The sequence below is a fragment of the Oreochromis aureus genome, linkage group 18 (genome assembly GCF_013358895.1).
Source record: "Oreochromis aureus strain Israel breed Guangdong linkage group 18, ZZ_aureus, whole genome shotgun sequence".
NCBI lineage: Eukaryota > Metazoa > Chordata > Actinopteri > Cichliformes > Cichlidae > Oreochromis > Oreochromis aureus.
This window is the reverse complement of record NC_052959.1, coordinates 1,469,003-1,487,959: the sequence shown is the minus strand read 5'-3', so window position 1 is coordinate 1,487,959 and position 18,957 is coordinate 1,469,003. Positions and strand designations below refer to the sequence as shown.

The following is an 18,957-nucleotide window of genomic DNA, read 5'->3' as shown; positions in this document are numbered from 1 at the left end:
TTTAAAAGAAGCCAGCTTAAAATGAAACTAAAAAATATTGGCATTGAAAAATAATATTGTAACTAAAATAAATAAACAGAAACATTTTGTATTGAAAGTGAAAAAAGACTCATTGAAACTCTAAATATAGACATTAAAACAAATAACTCCCGACCAAGTCTATGGGCTCAAAATGTGGTCATAAATATTTTGTACTTGTAAATCAGGATTTGTATGTGCAAAAAAAATTTGTGTGTGTGTAAAAAAGATTTGTGTGTGGACTTAGCCAAAAAAAACCCCTGCAAGTTACAAGTACGAATTTTGACCCTATTTTTCTTCCTTTAAGCTGATTGGTCAATGTCATGTCAATCACAAATTAAATAATCCAATCAGAGAACAGATGGGTTTGGCTGTCGGGGGACGGGGGTGGGGGGGGGGATGCTTTACGGACCTTCAGGTCCTGGAAGGGTAACACAGTTTGAAGATGGAGGACAGTGGCGCTTCTGCGGCGCAAGTAAGCTTTAATTTATGGTTTACTGGAACAAGCTAATTGTCCAGACATATATTTTTGAATATCATGTTCGGTTCGGTGCCAAAAGCTAGCCTAAAAAGGGCTCTCAACATTAGCCCTAGTGTTGCATGTGTTCAAATAGTCTCCTGTGTGGCACGGTCTGTCTGCTTAAACATCAGCATCGTGGAGAATTATGTGTTTGGAGTTTAATCCCGATGAGATGTCGTTTTGGTAATAATTGGAACTGAAATGCTCTGACTTGACCTTAGCACTGGTCCCAGGTCACCCCCGAGTTTGTGTTAGAGTAATACTACAGTAATTACAGCATACAACAACTTTCAGCAGCTACTGAAAGTTAGGGGACCTAGCTTCAGTGAGCGTTTTGGGATTTATGACAGCTTATAGGCAGTGACATTAAGAAGTACTCTGTCATACAGTACCAGATTGACCAAGAATGCTTCTGTAGTAACTGTAGTGCAGTGTCTGTCTGGTGTCAGTAAGCTAACGTCTGTTGATATTTGCTTTACTGGATGTGTCTTGTTCAAAATTTTAAGAAGGAATTCAGGAGAAAAAGATTTAAAAAGATTGAATTTGCTTCAGCAGTTGAAATTACAAGTTTATAGTGCCAGCCTTTTGTGTGAACCAGCTTCCCAAAAAGGATAATGCTGAAACGGGCTTTACAGCTTATATACTGTGACAATAAAAACAGATGCTGATTCTAAGGCCCAGTTCAGGGCATCTTGTTCAGACTCCCTAACCCAGAGACTAATCTAACCATTATCGTGTGTTTGTAAGCATGCTGCAAAAAACTCCTCTGCACTCTGTGTCCCTGCAATATTTCAAATACAGCGCTGAATGACGCTCTCAACCTTCAAACATGGAGTGCCAACATGCTTATGAGCACATTTGCATTGTGTACATCTTAAAAAAATAATGAAACAGCCTTATTTAATAATTTTGTAAACTTGTAAATAAATTTTCAACCCTAACAGATGTCAAATGTGTTTAGGGACTTTTAAAGTCTTTCTTCATCGGGTTATGTGTTTTGAAGTGTGCTATACTAAATTTGTGGGTCATCTGTGTCATCATGGGAACGTCCACGGGGTACTTCAGAGAGAACCCTTCTTAAATAGGAGAGTGTATGATACATCCATAGAGAAACGTGTAAATCTTTGAAAATTGTCTGATTGTTTTACTTAGCAGGTGACTGTAAATCAAGTGGACCTTGGTCTATCTCCCTCCAGAACAGAGAACCTGGATGTCCCTGTGACTCTTTGGTGAGTTCATTTTTTTTTCATTATTAAAGTAATGTTGTTTGAATTTTTTTGAATACAGCAAGGTGGCACAGGATAGAACATATTTAAAAATAATTTTTAATGCAATTCAGTTTCTTTACTGTATTACAAAGTTAATCAAAATAAAAAGACTTTCATGAGAATATTATTTGGTTTTATTGAGTTTTACGCAGTTTGACATTTCATTGTTCCTTCAATGCACTTCATATGATATCAGTAATTCCATCAATTTTTTCTTCTTTCAGGTGGCTTTAAGAAGACATGTTTTCCAAAACCTTCAAAATAGGCTGGTGCAGTCCTACCAACAGCAGCCCTTGGACCTTGATCATATTGAGTTCCTCTGCGTGAACGCATCAACTCTAGTCTGTTCTCTTTCTGCTCATATTAATGTTCCATCACTGGTAGGTTTATTTGATTTAGTTTTGGTTATCTTTAAAAATCGTTTCAATATATGCCATTCTTATGTATCTTATAATGTTAATTTTACAGTGTAGTAATTATGCTATACAAATAAACCTGTCATCCATTGCTTTGTTAAATCCAAGATGAAATTTTGTTCTGTGTTTCAATTAGAGCTGGGCGATAGAACGATAACGATATGTATTGCGAAATAACTTTTTCTCGATAGAAAAATTAAACTATTGCGATAGACCTCATCTCTCTTGTCCTCTTAAAAAAAAAAGAAAAAAAAAGAACAGCCAATCAAAATTAAGTAGCGCAGAGCTGAACCAATCACAGCCGCAGCGTCATGTCACGTGACTTGTTACGTACAGCACAAGCGCCAAGGCGCACATGTGTATTTGTTTGAGAAGCAGCCAGCCGGGCTGCCCGGGTAATGGAGGAAATGAGTTTGCCGACTAGAGAAAAATCAACCGAGAGCGTGAGCGAAGGTTACCGAAGAAAAAACAGATGATGGTTCCAATGCCGGAGAGCTTGTCGAACGGAAGGGCCACAGAAGTTCCGTAGTGTGAAGGTATTTCGGCTATTTAAGTCTGACAAAAAACAGAGTAGCGCGCACTGTAAATTGTGCCGAAAGCAAGTCTGGAAATACAATAAAGCGGTGCATGCTCAATCTCTGACTGAAAGCGCTAATTCGTCATTCAGCTTTTGTCAGACTAAAGTCACTGTTAAAACTGTTTGAAAAGCTAAGCTATACAACAAGGAGAGATTGAGAATTTCCTTTTAGTTCTCAGTTTATTTGATATTGACAAAAGTTAGTCAATTTTGTCTGTTCTTCTGTAAAACGACCTAAGATTTATTTTTAGAATTAATATTTTGTTTCTAAGTGGAATTGACAATTTAGTCTGTTTTGTTTGTTCTATTTTGAAACTTAAACTCTTTAGCGGCTGCCTTTTGCGTAGTTTGCAATATTTGCCTTTATTTATCTGAAACTGAAGTCTCATGTTCCTTAAGTACATCTGCCCTGTTGAACTTATTATGGGAAATAAATATTTAAATCAAGACAAGCTGCTAATTATTTCACATTTTACTTGTGAGTAACGGCACATTTAAATCTTACAAATATAGTTATTTGGCTTATATCGTGATATATATCGTTATCGCCTGAAATGAAAAAAACATATCGTGATATGAAAAAATCTTATATCGCCCAGGTCTAGTTTCAATATAAAGATTGGGGATAAGAATAATGTTACTAAGATGGTAAAACTGAATTCTAGGATTTCATCCAACTAAATATTTTAATGCAACCATTTTTTAGGTAGTTGAAGCTCTTCACCACCTCATCTGCCTCATCCATTCCAATATGGATACGAGAAGGTCTGCCATTGTTGTTGACAGCTCAGCTGGTGAACGGGGGAGGGCAAAGCTCTATGTTTCCAAAGACCACCTCAAAGATCTAATAAAGATGGACCTCTCCGTTCCTTGTATCTCCAAGCTTTTGGGCATATTGCAGAAAACAGTCCGACGAAGAATGGAAGAGTGGGGCCTCTCAATAACGGCAACCTACAGCTCACTATCAGATGATGAACTTGACAACTTAATTGCAGCCATAAAACAGGAATCGAAATGTCTGGGTTAGTTATTCATGTGAAAAATAATGCTTGTAATAAGATTCTATTTTATTTTTCTTGCTTGCAACCTTTCATATTTACATGAATAACACTAGCTGAATGTCATGATTAGTTAGTAGTTTGATTTACTGTACTATAAGTGCCTTCCAATGTGCTGTTATAATTGTTTCACTATGGGATGTCTTTTTAGGCTACAGAATGGTTAAAGGACGCCTCAGGGCACTGGGCCACAGGGTGCAGTGGAACAGAGTATGGGATTCCATGCGTCGTGTTGACGGTGCTGGAATCCTTGAAAGGATGGCAAATCTTGGATGTGTTGTTAGAAGGACATACAGTGTTCCTGGTCCTCTGTCACTGCTCCACATTGACACCAACCATAAGTTAATTAGGTAAGTTTAACATAATAGTCATAGGGCACATTTGGGCCCATTAATATTTAACTCATTAATGCATATGCAAACACTGTATTTTACATTACGCCATTACTTTACCGCCAAGTTAGTAGTAATAGATATATATATATATATGTATATATATATATTCTCTAAATTCTAACAGATTAAGAGAAGTTCACCAGCCTTTGCATGCTTTTCGAAATGTGCAATCCACTTTCAAATTTGACAAGTCCTAACTTGTAATGTTTTATATTTTGATTATTGGTGAAAAATGCAATTAATTAATTATACTCAGTGGCTGAAGTCATAGGGGCTGTGTCTTTGTCTCTTTGCAGATATGGACTTGTGATGTTTGGTGGTGTTGATGGCTTCTCAAGGAAGGTTTGCGTTCTTCACTAAAATAGCAGAAAATGTGATGCTAGTAATAGTACTTCCATAATGTCTCTTTATTTTCAGATCTTGTACTTGAAAGCAGCTAACAACAACAAGGCTTCTACAGCGCTGACGTTCTTCCTTGAGGCTGTACAGAAGCATGGATTTCCATCGAGGTATAATGCAAAAACTTGCTGTTCACATTAGAGCATAGAGGCTTAAATCAGTCTCACTTCAATTTTGAATACACATTCGTGCCTGACACACATGCTTACTCTCTGGAAATGATTGAATTTTCCTATCATTTGTATTCTATTTGCAGTGAAATACTACAATAATAGTAATAATAATAATAATAATAATGATACGTTTTATAACACCTTAAGGTTACCTTACAATAGCACAAGAACAATAGCAACAATTCAATATATTGAAACATTGCAAATAAAATTTAGACATAAGTTAAAGAAGAAAAAAGCAAGCATGACAGTATAAAAGCTGAGCAAGTTAAAATGGACTAATACAGAATCAGGTGTATGCAATTCTGAATAGATGGGTTTTGAGACGTGACTTAAAAGTGGTGAAAGAGTTTGTGGTCCGGAGATCTGGTGGAGGTACATCCAAAGTCTTGGGGCAGAACAACTTAAGGTTCTGAGTCCCATTGTAGTTAGGCAAGCATGTGGAACAGACAGAAGGGAAGCTGAAGAAGAGCGAAGTGTATGAGGGGGCGAGTACAAATGTAGTACAAATGTAGAAGATCAGATAAATATGGACGAATATGTCAAATTAGTGCCAGCTGTTTCCCATGTGTTTTCATTTCCTCTAATCACACTTGTGTGTATTTAGTCTGTGTGTTTCTGTTCATTCTTTATCATGTTGTCTGTTGTCGTTTGTGCCATGTTTCCATGCGTCTCTGCTTCTACGCTCCAGGTTTCAGGTATCTTTGTATCCACGGCGAGTTTCATGTTTTGGTTTTTATGTTTATCTTTAGTCTGCCCAGTTTAGCTTCATCTCTGCCTTTTGTTTTGTATAGTTTTTACCAGCCTTAAGAAACGGCTTGCTTTCTGTTAACATTCAAGTTTTGTTCCACATTCCATTTTTGTCTGCACTTGGGTCCACTATTCATACTTCACACAGTCAGCTGCTCAGCCAGACTGTGACAGAACAACCATTTCACTGACTTTGCAAGTTAACATTGCTAGTTGTGCATTGTACTTTTGGGGGAAAATATTTACAAATATAGTTCTGCATAAGACAGGGGTGTCCAAAGTCCGGCTTTTTAATTGGCCCTCAAGTAATTTTATAAATAGAATAGAAAATGGCCCGCACTTCAACTTTTGCTTGAGTGTATTGCACTTCTTAGTTTTAACACCAGGGGGAGCTGCTGTTGATCAAGGCAGTTGCTCTACCAAAAAGGACAATCACAGAAGAAATTTACCCCAAGTTACCAAACATGGCAGAACCGAAGAAGCGAAAGGTAAAAAGTGAGTGCAGAAAATTTCAGACACGGTGGGAGAGTGAATGTTTCTTCAAAGAATTCAAGGGGAAGTGTGTCTGTTTGATCTGCACTGAAACTGTGGCAGTTATGAAAGAGTATAATGTACGACGTCATTATGAAACCAAACATCAGGCCTATGCATCCTACACTGGTGCTGAGCGAGAGCAGAAATTAAAGCAAAGGGTAGCTCTCCTGCGGGGTCAGCAACAGTATTTTTTTCGTGCTCAAATTGTCCAGGAAAAGGCTCCAATAGCAGCTATGAGGTCGCCCAACTCATCGCAAGACATGGCGAGCCTTTTTCAGATGGAGACCTCATAAAACACGGCCTCGTTAAAGTCACCGAAATAATGTGCCCGGAAAAAGTGCAGGACTTCAACAACGTCAGCATGTCCAGAAATACAGTTGTGCGACGCACTGAAGACTCGTCAGCCAACATTAAACTGCAACTGTCTGATAAAGCTTTGCTTTTGATTTTTACTCCATCGCATGCGATCTGAGCACCGATACCACAGACACCGCACAGCTGCTAATGTTTTTTGCGGGGAGTGGACGAGAGCACGAGCGCTTTAGGTGAGTAAAAAATATATTCCACAGTACCCGTGTGTTAATAAACATGCATGTGCAGGTACACATGCTTCAAATATCAATAATGCGCATCAATTCTGTCACTAGCCTGCTTTTGCGCACCACTTTCTTATGTGCGTTTTTCTTGTTAACACACAGAGTACACACCGCTGTGCACAGCGCACGCACACGCAAAGTCAGCTGATCTCATCTGATGCAGATCTGCTCCTTGATCAGGTGACATTTGTCCGGATTTTTGGCACGAGTGGCGTACGATCAGCACCGCGGCTGGATGGCCCGATTTACATACCCAGCGCAGCTGATACTCACCAGAATAATTTACTAAAATTATATGCACTCCTGTTATTAAGTCCAGTTCAGTCTGTTAATGTTGATAACCGTTTCAAACGAACGTTAATAGGTGTGTTGCTAAGCCTAAGAACTTAAATAACGAGCTTGAAATGTCCCCGTCCCATTTTCCCCTTTATTGTTTTTCCTCTGTGCTGTAAATCTTCTGTCCAAGAAGAAATCTGCTGCTGTTCTGAGAATGAGCTACCAAAGCTTTTTCTGAATAAATCAATAAAGATCCATTTATGGAAAGCTGTGATGAAAGCAGTTTTGTCTTTAATTATATTCAACAATATAACACATTTGACCACTTTTAAAGGATTTTTCTAACTTTAATACACTACAGTTAAGGTTATATACCTAATTTCTAGTAAGTGGCCCAGCCCCTCCTATATTTTTATGTATGTGGCCCTCAGTGAAAAAAGTTTGGACACCCCTGGCATAAGAGCTCAAAGAGCCCTAAAAATATTATACAGTTGAATGTAAAACATTCACATTTTTCTTTAAATGATTAACTTTAAAATATTGCTAAAATGTGATACTCTGTAATTTCTGTGTCCTTTGTTTTTCATATTTCTAGAGTCAGGGGAGACCAAGGAGTTGAGAATGTTGACATTGCTCGATACATGTTTGAAGTTCGGGGCTGTGGTAGAGGAAGCTTTATGTCTGGCAAAAGCGTGCACAACCAAAGGTATTCCTAATTTACAACAAAAACATATTTTTGATTGCCATGTGTAGTATTCTGGCATTAATTATTGAATGTATTATTAACAAAATTACGTTTAAAACTGAATTACTGTGTTACTTCAAATTATAACAAGTTCCCATAACATTTTATTTGCACAGAATGCTTGGAAATTATTTCATTTTATGAGGAGGAATGTCACTGTATAGTGATTTAAAAAAAAATGTTTTTTATGTTTTGTTTTGAAGGATAGAGCGCCTGTGGCGTGACGTTTGGAATGTTGTCACCAACATCTACTACGATCTTCTTCACAGACTTGATGAAGACAGACTCTTGGATCCAACAAACTGTACTGACCTTTTTTGTGCACAGTATGTGGTTTTGCCACGAATCCAAGCAGATTTGGAGACATTTATTGAAGGCTGGAACAATCACTGTCTTAGGACAGAGCGGAACTACACCCCAAACCAACTATGGGATATTGGAAAGACTCAGAATTAATAATTAATAAAGCATGTATTTTAAAGACTTCCTGAATTGATGGTGTCTAATTTCAGGCAGAGTATCCAGATGTGGACATTGCAGACTTGGACCAAACTGGTATTCACCTTCCAGAACTTGTGTCTCCACTTGACAGTGAGGATTTGGAAAGAGTGAGACACCTTTTCAATCCCATGGAACCCTCGATGTCCTATGGGGCTGACATTTACAGTTCCCTTGTCCAGTATGTGGAAGGCATTCTTGAGAACAGGCAGGATTTATAGCTTTATCTAGAGTGATGGTTGAAAATAAGATGCCCTAACAGATGTTTACATTATGTTGAATTATCAGTTTTTGTATCCAGGGACAGTTACTAAAAGTCTGCATCAATATTTATTTTCAGTTTTTAATGTTAATGCATTTTGTGTTAGATGAGTTTACAGTTATATTTTCCTGATAATCTGTCAGTTAATGCAAAGGTAACATGATAAATACTTTCTGTTTTCATGTAAGTCCTTTGTTTAATAATAGCTTCAATAAAATTTTGTTTAGGTGCCATCATGCCTATTCTTGCTGATTTCTATTTTTATTTAATTGTAAAGGCAATATTCAATTAATCTACTTTATTTACAGTCTGACAAGAATTCTTTTTCTTAACTTTGATGGAGTGGCGACCAGTTTAGAATGTAACTTGTATTTAAGTCCAAGAACTGCTGCTCCAAATCCATGTCCTTGACAACTTCTGGATTTTAATTTGGGGTGTTCAAGCATATTTCCTTTGATTTACAAAATGATTTCAAACAACCTCAAAAATAATCATGAAAATTATCATCCAATTTTCATAGCTCAAAACTTTATTTATTGAAAGTGACAAAAACTCTCATGACTGTAGAACTGTAATGTTTTGATGTGTGTTAGCTGTCCTGCATGCGGTAATTAAATAGCTTGACCACAGCTGACAGTGTGGCAGATTTTTATTAACATTATATTCAACAGCATTGGACTGTGTGTAACATTTAATACAGCTTTAGTATTAATCTACTTTTTTTCACCTCTTGTAATCCATGAAACTGCTTCAAACAAAGAGATGATGTGAATCGGATGCATGACAATGACTTTAAGTTAACAAAACAACCCTAAATAACACAATCATTAGTTCCTTAACTTCAAATATAAATGTTAATAGTGGGAACTGTAACTTTAATTTTTATATTTAAACTCGCATGACAATATTCCCAAAAAATCAACAAGCCTAAGTAACAGTGAAACTTTTGGCTACGTAAAACATTTTTCAAGCATGGTAAAGTTTATTCGACATCCAGTGTCTACAAATTGCTTTTAAATAAGACCGAAACCTGTGGCACAAGTTGCAATGCAATCATCAACATGTTTGGAAAAGACATTGTACTCGTGGAAGTGCCCAGGCACACGCAACGTTCCAAAACATGTAGAGGATATGAGGTAGTCTGCTTTGACTACTTCAACCTTCATGGTACCAGTCGGAATTTCCCACCCGACCCAAAACCTCATCAGCTGGCTGAGCTGGAATGGAGTGGCTGTAAAAATAATCAATGCATTAGAAATCAAATTAGATTCAAATTTTGAATCGCAATGCAATTACGCTTGCCTGTTTCAATGTAGGTCTTCAGAAATCCCACTGTTTGCATTTGGATGCTTAGTGGGTAAGGTGGATCATCATCGTCTTCATCATCGCCCTCATCTCCTGGCCAAACAATGTGGCTATGAACAGCCTAAAACGAGATTTCAGAGACACACTTAAGAATGCAACTGCCTTAAAAACAGTTTTTTTACATGTTAAATTTGTGAAGGGACTTTTTTCCGACACTTGGCATTTATATATGGTGTATTCTATGGGGTGCTCATGATGGCACTGGATTATCTGGCAGCCTTTAAAAGAATTTCCCTCAGGATGAATAAAGTATTATCAATCAATCATTTTGTCTCACTTAAAGTATAATGGTAAAAGGACTGATTCTTACTTTTCTACTCTCCCAGACCCTTCAAAGTTTTTTCTACAACAATTATCATTCTCCCAATCACATTCTTATTTTCAGTACTTCCTACCAAACATTCATACAGAGCAGGGAGCCAGGGATCTTAACAAACTGCTGATCAGTAGATGACCTGCTCTACCTCCTGAGCTACAGCCTCCCCTAAAAGCAGCATTAACTGTCATGCCATCTAGCCTTGTCACTGTAGTCGGCATCTTAGAAATGCATTGAAATACCTATGCAGTAAGAATGCTGTCTTCATGCTGGGGAAAGACCACTGAGGCTGTGTCAGGTCTTTGTTGAAGCATAGTCAACAATCCGGTGTCCTTCAGACCAATGTTCCCTCTAATATTTCATGTGTCTGAGCGAACACACAAACTCCCTGAGCGTCCCTTGGACCACTGTGAGCGACATCAGACGTGTGCACTGTGGTCACGCCAGCATCTAATCCATCCAAGTTACATGGTTTATTAAAATAATCAAATCACAGCATTTACATTTATGTTAGACTCCTTTTAATTAACTGCTTTAGCCCATTTACAATGAAAATGTAAAAAAAATCTACTCATTGACCTGTGTAGTATGTTAACACTATTGGAAGTAAAAATAACTTGAACTCCAATTTCGAAAACACAACTTTTTTTTTTTTTCATAAAGCTCTGACTTGTATTATGAGTCTGTGGTCTGGGAGAGAGTATATAATGACCAATGTTGGGCAATTAATTATATAGTTACTTCTTCAAAAAAGTAACTCAGTTATGCAAACAAAGTTTTTTGCAGCTATTTTTTTTAATGCAGCCAAAGCGGTTTTTAAAATAAACATTTCAAACTATTTACAGAACAATCAGCTGTTCTGCATCAAATCTGATGCCACACAAATTATTTGTGCCACTCCAGAAAATAATTTCTGTCCACTATGAGATAAAGGAGAACAACAGCCTGATACCTGCAGGCCTGACAGCAGGAGATGTATCACTGCTGTAACACCTGTAACACTCAGCAGCCGCCTCATTGTTCTGACACACCAACAAAACTATTGACTACACTACACACTAACTACACACTAACTACACACTAACTACACAAGATTTGCGCTAAACGTCGCAAATCTCTCACATCTCAGAACACCGCCGTCACTCCTAAAACTTCCCCCGTTTCTTAACAACTAGATGCCACATTGCCATATCATTTTTTGATTGGTCGACACGGTACTTTTTTGGACGAATAGGAAAGGAAGAGGGGGGGTGTTGTTTTTGCTCACAGGCTTTCGAGCCTTTTTCCTTATAAAACGCAGTTTTTACCGTTTCTTCCCGCAGTAAACAAAAACAACGATAGTATTCAGGAAGAAAACCAAACATTGCAGATATTTTTATCATAACTCTGGTTTTACGTGGCCTCTCAACACAATTTAAAATCTGGTATAAAGTCCACACTTTTCCCGTCAATTGTTCCGTCTGTCCTGCTCACATCTCCAATGGTTGGACACGTTGTCATTAACGTGGCTTCACTGCACATCAGCCACGCCGCTTTGCTAGCTAAAACACCGGTGTCGGCACATAAGGACGCTGTCATAGCCTGTCAACGACGTTGATTAGCTGCGTATATACGAATGTAAATCGCATTATTGGCTGGACTATGGGATAAGGTGGCATCGTTCTAATCCCATATGGGAGCAGCCAGTCACTGACTAACACTGCAAAACAGAATTGTTAAAGTATTAATTTTAATTTCAATTCAGGTTAGATTTTTTTATGCGCAACGCAGATTTTCTGTGTGCAGAGACCGTGCCAGCAGTACGCAATTGCGCACGTGCACAGCTTAGAGGGAACATTGCTTCAGACCTTTTCTGATGTGTTTTGTCTGCCTTTTAGTTCGGCCTATCACCTAAAACAATAATTAAAAATAACCACATGATATTTGCTTAGGTGATGACAATCTAAAAACTATTTTTAAAGGGCAAACTTACTGCATGATGGAGAAGCTGTTCGAACAGCCATCTGCGGTTTTCTGCACTGACGGCTGGCAAGTCCCAGGAAATGGCCAAATTGTTAATGTCATCCTTCTGCTGCTCGCTGATATGTTTATTACCATCAAGCTTATAGAGGAGAAAAATTCCATTTTAGTATGTTGCAAATATATTGCCTAAAAAATCTGCATTTTCTTGGGGGGGGGGGGGATTTACACTTATATAAAAATGACTTAATTTCAATTATGATTTCACTAAGGCTTGAAGTAAATTAGTATTCACCATGCAAATTGTAGAACGAATATCTAGATCTGGCACATCATCGAGCTGGACAGTGACAGTGTCTCTATCAGCATGGACCAACATGTGAATAATAGCCTTGCTGAGGCCATGCAATCGTGGCCCATCATTCAAAAATGAATGCCCAATCATTCTGCCTGCTACCACAAATAAGTCACTGTCTGCCATAATCTGAGAAGTAGAATGCACTAGATGGTTCTCTTGTCCCTCAAAGAGAAGGGTCATGTTGGCTGCACCTGGAGAAGAACAGTACAAGCAAAATAAAAAAGCTATAGCTTTATCTATTGACGTAAGTAGTTGATTAATGAAGTTGTCAAACATGATGCAAATACTTCAATGGTATCTATTTTTTTAAATTTATTTCTGGAGTAAATTTTTCGATGGATTATTTTAAAAACTCATCTCACATTAATTAAGAAAAGGATATAGAAACATACCGCTATGGATGTTAAAGCCATGTTGCAACTTTAGCATTGCCATGCTGAAAAAATGTCTCTGGACCCCAGTGCCAACAGCTGTGTCACCTATTTTAAAATTGGGAAAAAGAAAAAAACAACAACAACACAAGTAAAGTTACAAACTGCTTTACAGCACCCATTAATGGAAAATTCTCATTTACCAAGTTGGAATGTTAAACAGCCTTTAAAGAAACTAACTGAATCTATGCTTCACCATAAGCATTACCTTGTAAAGAACAACGAAAAGGTCCTGCCCAATCAATCTGTGGTCTTTTGTAGAAAGCAATGATCTCTCGGCTCTGGGATGTTTGATCTTGTCGAATGTCAATGACAGCTGTGATTGTGGGGTTCTCCTCCTTTTCCTTTAAGAGATGCCTCTTAAACAAAACTGCAGCATCTTGGGGATCACTGGCCTTTTTCCACTGTTCTACTAAAAGATAAAGTACATTGTATGCAAAAATAACATTTTATACTGTAAACCCAGTAAGCCAAAAAATTAAGGCCCAGCACACTTTCTGGTAAGCACGTCAATTTGGAATTTTAAATATACTCTGACATTTGGTATGAAAAATACCTTCCTTATTGTTGGCTGGGATGTCAGTGTTCATCTCAGCAGCAAAATTGAGAAGTGTGTCTCTGACTTCATGTGCTGTATGATGCAGGTCATCCACTTCACTTTACCCAAAGTGGTGCAAAAGAAAAAAAAAGATCAGTGTTTAAACATATATACACTGATCTATCTATCTATCTATCTATCTATCTATCTATCTATCTATCTATCTATCTATCTATCTATCTATCTATCTATCTATCTATCTATCTATCTAAGATAGATGCAGGAATACTGTCAATAAAAGACAAGGTCACCTAAACAATGCAGTCTAAAGAAGCAAAAGTATATTGTCAAAATGCCAGGATGAACACTGATAAAAGCTCATCCATGTGGTCAACATGATCATAGAAGATGAACAGGTTAGGTAAGGATGAGCCCCTGCTATGACATGATGCAAAGACAGAAGCAAGAGCAACTATAAATGTGCTACACATAGCATTTGTTTAGTGTTGTCCAACTAAAATGAACTTACCGATCACCACATGTACTGGCATGCAAGACCAAGTCATCTGGAGGATAACGATTTCCCCAAACAGGACAAGAAGGCTGAAGAGGATATTGCAATTAAAAAGTGTATTTATTTTAGTCCAAGCAAAGATGAATAGTCCAAATCTAGCACAAAATGCCACAGGTAATTAGCAAATAATGAAACAGTTGAACAAAGACCTGCTTGGAATTTTGTATTGTCCATATTACAATGTTAAATATATCTGGGAACTCACCTCCAATTGGACTTCATTCTGATGTGCCTGGTCAGTCATGCTTTCACACGCAGCTTCCTGGTAAAGGAATATAATGTTACATTACACATTTATGGTAGGTACATGCTGCTCACGATTTGTCATTTAGAGCAAACTAGGGGATCAACAGCCCTCATGGGGACACTCCAATAGGGCATAAAGTTTTGGACTCTCCACCAATTGCTCTAAAGAAACGAAGAAGCTTCTCAGATGAGAGGTGGCACATCTTCAAGGAAACTTATAGAAGTCAAGATGCTTTCTTTCCAAACTCTTTAGACTACAATGACTGGGATGACTGAGAAACTTCACCCAAAGTAGTCTTGGGTAAAGCATAATATTATGTCCTTCCATTTTGAAAGTAGTAAAAAGAATACAACTTAAAAAGTTTTAGTTTTTAGCAAAGGTGGTAGCAATGTTTGTTTTACTGTTGAATTTGGCTTACTTGTACACAGTTTTCTACGTGACAAACAAGTAGCTGAAGAGGCATAGTCACACCACAGGTCTTGCACTGAGACTTCGGCATTTTGCTGAATTCTGCAGCATCGTGTGGAAGAGGTGTAGTATCAATTTTTTCTTGGAGAGGGACAATATAAAGTGTATTTTTTCCATTGTTGGTGGCCATCTTGAGCGTCTTGGCTGTGTAGCCTTGTGTTCCCTGAGATACTAGAGAGAGATTTCTCTGTCCGCTACCACCTAGAATATGGAACAAAAACCAAGTAAAACGCATTCGCAATACAGCAATGTTCTAAAAGTACAAATAAATCCATAACATTATGGAACACGACTCTTGTATAGCAATGTCTTTAAAAACTACCTTGTAGCAACCTATACTTTTCATTTTTAAACAATGCTTAAAATGTTAAATGAATCACTAGACCAAAACAATATTTCATTCATAACTATATTCCGAATATTCAAGTTTTTTATTAAGTGGTGCTGTACTGTTGATGTTATACCTGTAAACAATGGAAGTGTATTGATGTGCATCTTATGCCTTTATTGCTTTTCAATCACAATGCGCAAAAAAAAGTGAGTTAATCTAAAAAAAAAGACCATGCCTACAAATTTGAAAACTAAATAATAAAAGCCATATCAGTGTTCCATGAGTTATTCTCGGAAGAAGTGTTAGAAATGTTTTAAGTAGACACAAAAGCTTCTTCTAAAACTTATCTGGATGCTTTTGGCTCTAAGTAAATGTCTTCTATTAACTCAGATACAAAGTCGGGGAGTTAAAATGACTTACCTCCTGCTTTATACAAGAGCCATCCACCAGTTAGGGCCTTCATCTTCGGATACTCTTCATGCAGAGCTATAGTAATCTAAATTAGGGTTAAAAGAAATCAAACATTTCCTCATGATTAGTTTGTCAAGTAAAATTGTAACATTTTTCAATTTTAATTTTGAAGTTTAAAATTAGATTTTTTTTGACATGATAAAGGCATCTAAAATTGAGAAAAGTACTTCTTCATGATCAGCATTGTCAGCTATGCTGAGAGTTCGCCTTCCAAGTCCAGCTTGAAGAAGCCGTATTTCATTCTTTGGGGTTTTTGTCGTGGAATCAGGCAAAAGACAGAATTGCAACTGAAGGTTGCGAACTGCATGTATGACATTACTAGGAGCTGGGAAAGGCCTCTTTCCTTTGGATTGCCTTCTTTGAAACATTGTTGGAAATGACCTGTAAATAAGATTATACATTTGAGGCATTAAACACTTTGCCAATTTCTTCCAAATTAAAGCAAGACTACTCATCTGATTGGAAAAGTACTGCATTACTGTTAAGGTGAAATGTCATAATGATGTTTAAGGAGGATCCAGGTGCATAGGTAATTTGCAGAGCAGGTTGTTTAAATAAAAAGATGACTTACATAAAAGAGACTGAGAGTAAAAGCTGAACACACAATAGAGACAAATCATGGATGCAGCATTTTACTTTTGTGCATGCCAGGTTAAAGCCTATGAATTATAATTTTAAACCAAAACCAAAGAGTAACTCAAAACCAAAGGGTTGCTTGAATCCAGTATTCATTATATCCTTGTCAGTACAGATGTTGTGTCTTCTCCAGAATACAGGGAAAAGAATATTAAAAATATGAACAACTGAAATACAAACATAATTATCTGGGCTTCTACTTTACTGAATATCTTAGATTACTGTTCCATAACCCCCCAAAAAAAGAAAGGAGTAGCATTACTGGCAAATGTCTTTTTCTTTTTACCTTTACATTTCTATTTGGGTGCTCACTCAATTCAATTCAATTCAATTCAATTTTATTTATATAGCGCCAAATCACAACAAAAGTCGCCTCATGGCGCTTTATATTGTACAGTAGATCGCACAATAATACATACAGAGAAAAACCCAACAATCATATGACCCCCTATGAGCAAGCACTTTGGCGACAGTGGGAAGGAAAAACTCCCTTTTAACAGGAAGAAACCTCCAGCAGAACCAGGCTCAGGGAGGGGCGGGGCCATCTGCTGCGACCGGTTGGGGTGAAAGAAGGAAAACAGGATAAAGACATGCTGTGGAAGAGAGACAGAGATTAATAACAGATATGATTCGATGCAGAGAGGTCTATTAACACATAGTGAGTGAGAAAGGTGACTGGAAAGGAAAAACTCAGTGCATCATGGGAATCCCCGGCAGCCTACGTCTATTGCAGCATAACTAAGGGAGGATTCAGGGTCACCTGGTCCAGCCCTAACTATATGCTTTAGCAAAAAGGAAAGTTTGAAGCCTAATCTTGAAAGTAGAGACTGGCTGTGTCCCAATTCAGGGTATGCACGCTTGAAGTACGCACACTACGCGTACTACAAGTACGGTGCGTACTACAAGTACGGGAAGTGCGGAAGTGAGAGGCTTGTGAAATGGGACGGTCTAGCCTTCGTCGCGCTGTTCAGGTTGCCTAGCAACCATGATACTAACCGCGAGAAACGTTTCATACAGCATTGTGTGACAGAAATGAAGGAGAAAAAATGTTTTGTTGGTCATTCATTTTTGTCATGACATCACTTTGATTAGTTGAGACCACAGAACTGTAAAACATGATAGTTGGGCTTCATTTCTGTACTGAACAGTCATTTTAAGATTAGTTAGTAAATAATAATTAGCTAATGTTGTTCATGAGACTAAAGTCATCTCACTGTGGTAATGTTAATATAATATGGACAATATTATATGTATTGTCAGATTTTATATATATATATATATATATATATGTGTTGTACCTCGTCAATCTCTAGCTGTGACAGCAGTCCCTTCTTTCGAATGTTGGAACACTGAGCTACTAGTTGTTTCGCCGTCATTGTGGATGTTGGGTATCGAAGAAACCATAGGTCCCTCATCCTATTCATGTAACCCTTCCGCCAGGGTTACTTGCGTAGTAGCATTCCAACAACGCCCTGTTTTCGTCTCTTGCCCACCGATGCCTTCTTGTTCCAGTAGCCCACTTAGCATAGGGGGTCTAGCCTTAGGACCCTTACTGGATACAGACGCCCCAGGCAGGAATCGAACTTGCGATCTTCTGCTCCAAAGGCATGTAGTTTAACCACTACGCTATCCAGCAACCAACAACAACATAAATGCTACGGCAAGGAGGAGTCAGGACGCCAGGTCAGGGGGGAGATATCATCACCCCCACCCGAGATTGGGTACATAGCCCCAAGTGCGATAGGAGAAGGATCGTTGAGTGCAAGAGGAACTGACCTGAAAGATAGGATCATGGCCAAGCTTGAAACCTGGATCCCCGTAGGCGGTTACCAAGATTACGTGAAGTACCCTCAGAAGGTCTGCTAGATGATGTTAATGCAGCACTACGGATGATACCTACAACCACGATTACCGACACTAACAAGCTGATCTACACTACAGCAGCAGTGATCAGTGAGATGCTTGGCTACAAGTTGAACAGCCACAAGGGGCAGTACCCTCCATGGAGAAGGAGGCTAGAGGGCAAGATCAAAGTAGCACGGAGGAGGTTAGCCAACTAACGGAGTTGCAGAAAGGCGCGACAAAGAAGGTGCATAAGAAATACAGCAAGCTGTCCATACCTGAGGCCTTGAAACTGCCAAGCAAAGACTCACAGCCTTGGCCAGCCGCTTGAGGAGGTACACCAGAGAGATCGAAGGCAGGAGAATAAACCAGCTGTTCTCCACAGAACCAGCAAAGGTGTACTCTCAGTGGCAAGGGAACAATAAGAGAACAGCACCACCAAGGCTGGAGACGGAGCAATACTGGAAGAGCATATGGGAGAAGGACGCAACCCATAACGGCAATGCTCAGTGGCTAGTGGATCTGAGGGCAGACCACAGCAACCTCCCTGAACAGGGTCCAGTAACCATCACAGTGGCAGATATCCAAGAAAGGGTCTCCAGTATGAAGACTTGGACAGCACCAGGGCCCGACATGGTTCACGCCTACTGGCTGAAGAAGCTGACTGCACTCCACGAGCGTCTGGCAGCACAAATTAACCAGCTGCTAGTTAACGAGAGACACCCGGAATGGCTAACTGAAGGTCGGACGGTCCTGATCCCCAAGGATCCCAAGAAGGGACCGGTCCCATCCAACTACCGACCAATAACCTGCCTCAGTACTACATGGAAGCTCCTGTCAGGCATCATATCGGCTAAGATGAACAGGCACATGGGTCAATACATGAGCGGGGCACAGAAAGGGATTGGCAAGAATACCAGAGGCGCAAAACACCAG

The 18,957-nt window shown here is 38.7% G+C and overlaps 2 protein-coding genes across 3 annotated transcripts; one reads left to right on the top strand and one right to left on the bottom strand.

Annotated features, from left to right (window-relative positions):
* The first annotated feature begins 418 nt into the window (after positions 1-418).
* Positions 419-9,114, top strand: LOC120434561. The gene is made up of 9 exons (XM_039602838.1): positions 419-493; positions 1,694-1,767; positions 2,031-2,186; positions 3,506-3,821; positions 4,009-4,207; positions 4,549-4,594; positions 4,670-4,761; positions 7,576-7,686; positions 7,929-9,114. The coding sequence occupies exons 4-9, from the start codon at positions 3,551-3,553 to the stop codon at positions 8,179-8,181; spliced, it is 972 nt and encodes a 323-aa protein (XP_039458772.1). The 5' UTR covers positions 419-493; positions 1,694-1,767; positions 2,031-2,186; positions 3,506-3,550; the 3' UTR covers positions 8,182-9,114.
* A 2-nt stretch (positions 9,115-9,116) lies between these two features.
* Positions 9,117-16,389, bottom strand: LOC120434560. 2 transcript variants are annotated; one of them, XM_039602837.1, is made up of 12 exons: positions 15,711-16,389; positions 15,493-15,568; positions 14,692-14,942; positions 14,232-14,288; positions 13,982-14,055; positions 13,471-13,571; positions 13,123-13,323; positions 12,876-12,962; positions 12,421-12,674; positions 12,139-12,267; positions 9,788-9,911; positions 9,117-9,716 (listed from the first exon to the last, which is right to left on the bottom strand). In XM_039602837.1, exons 1-12 carry the CDS (start codon positions 16,017-16,019, stop codon positions 9,499-9,501), a joined length of 1,881 nt encoding a protein of 626 aa, XP_039458771.1. In that variant the 5' UTR covers positions 16,020-16,389; the 3' UTR covers positions 9,117-9,498. The 2 variants fall into 2 exon arrangements, with proteins under 2 accessions (XP_039458771.1, XP_039458770.1); XM_039602836.1 differs by having other exon boundaries at positions 13,123-13,326; positions 15,711-16,387.
* Positions 16,390-18,957: the final 2,568 nt, after the last annotated feature.

Coding starts and splice junctions, on each gene's coding strand:
- LOC120434561 (XM_039602838.1), top strand. CDS start 3,551: ATGGATACGAGAAGGTCTGCCATTGTTGTTGACAGCTCAGCTGGTGAA. Junction 4,208..4,548: donor ACCAACCATAAGTTAATTAG/GTAAGTTTAACA, acceptor GTCTCTTTGCAG/ATATGGACTTGTGATGTTTG. Junction 7,687..7,928: donor AAAAGCGTGCACAACCAAAG/GTATTCCTAATT, acceptor TTTGTTTTGAAG/GATAGAGCGCCTGTGGCGTG.
- LOC120434560 (XM_039602836.1), bottom strand. CDS start 16,019: ATGCAGTACTTTTCCAATCAGATGAGTAGTCTTGCTTTAATTTGGAAG. Junction 14,056..14,231: donor AGAATGAAGTCCAATTGGAG/GTGAGTTCCCAG, acceptor TATCCTCTTCAG/CCTTCTTGTCCTGTTTGGGG. Junction 12,268..12,420: donor TTCGTTCTACAATTTGCATG/GTGAATACTAAT, acceptor CTCCTCTATAAG/CTTGATGGTAATAAACATAT.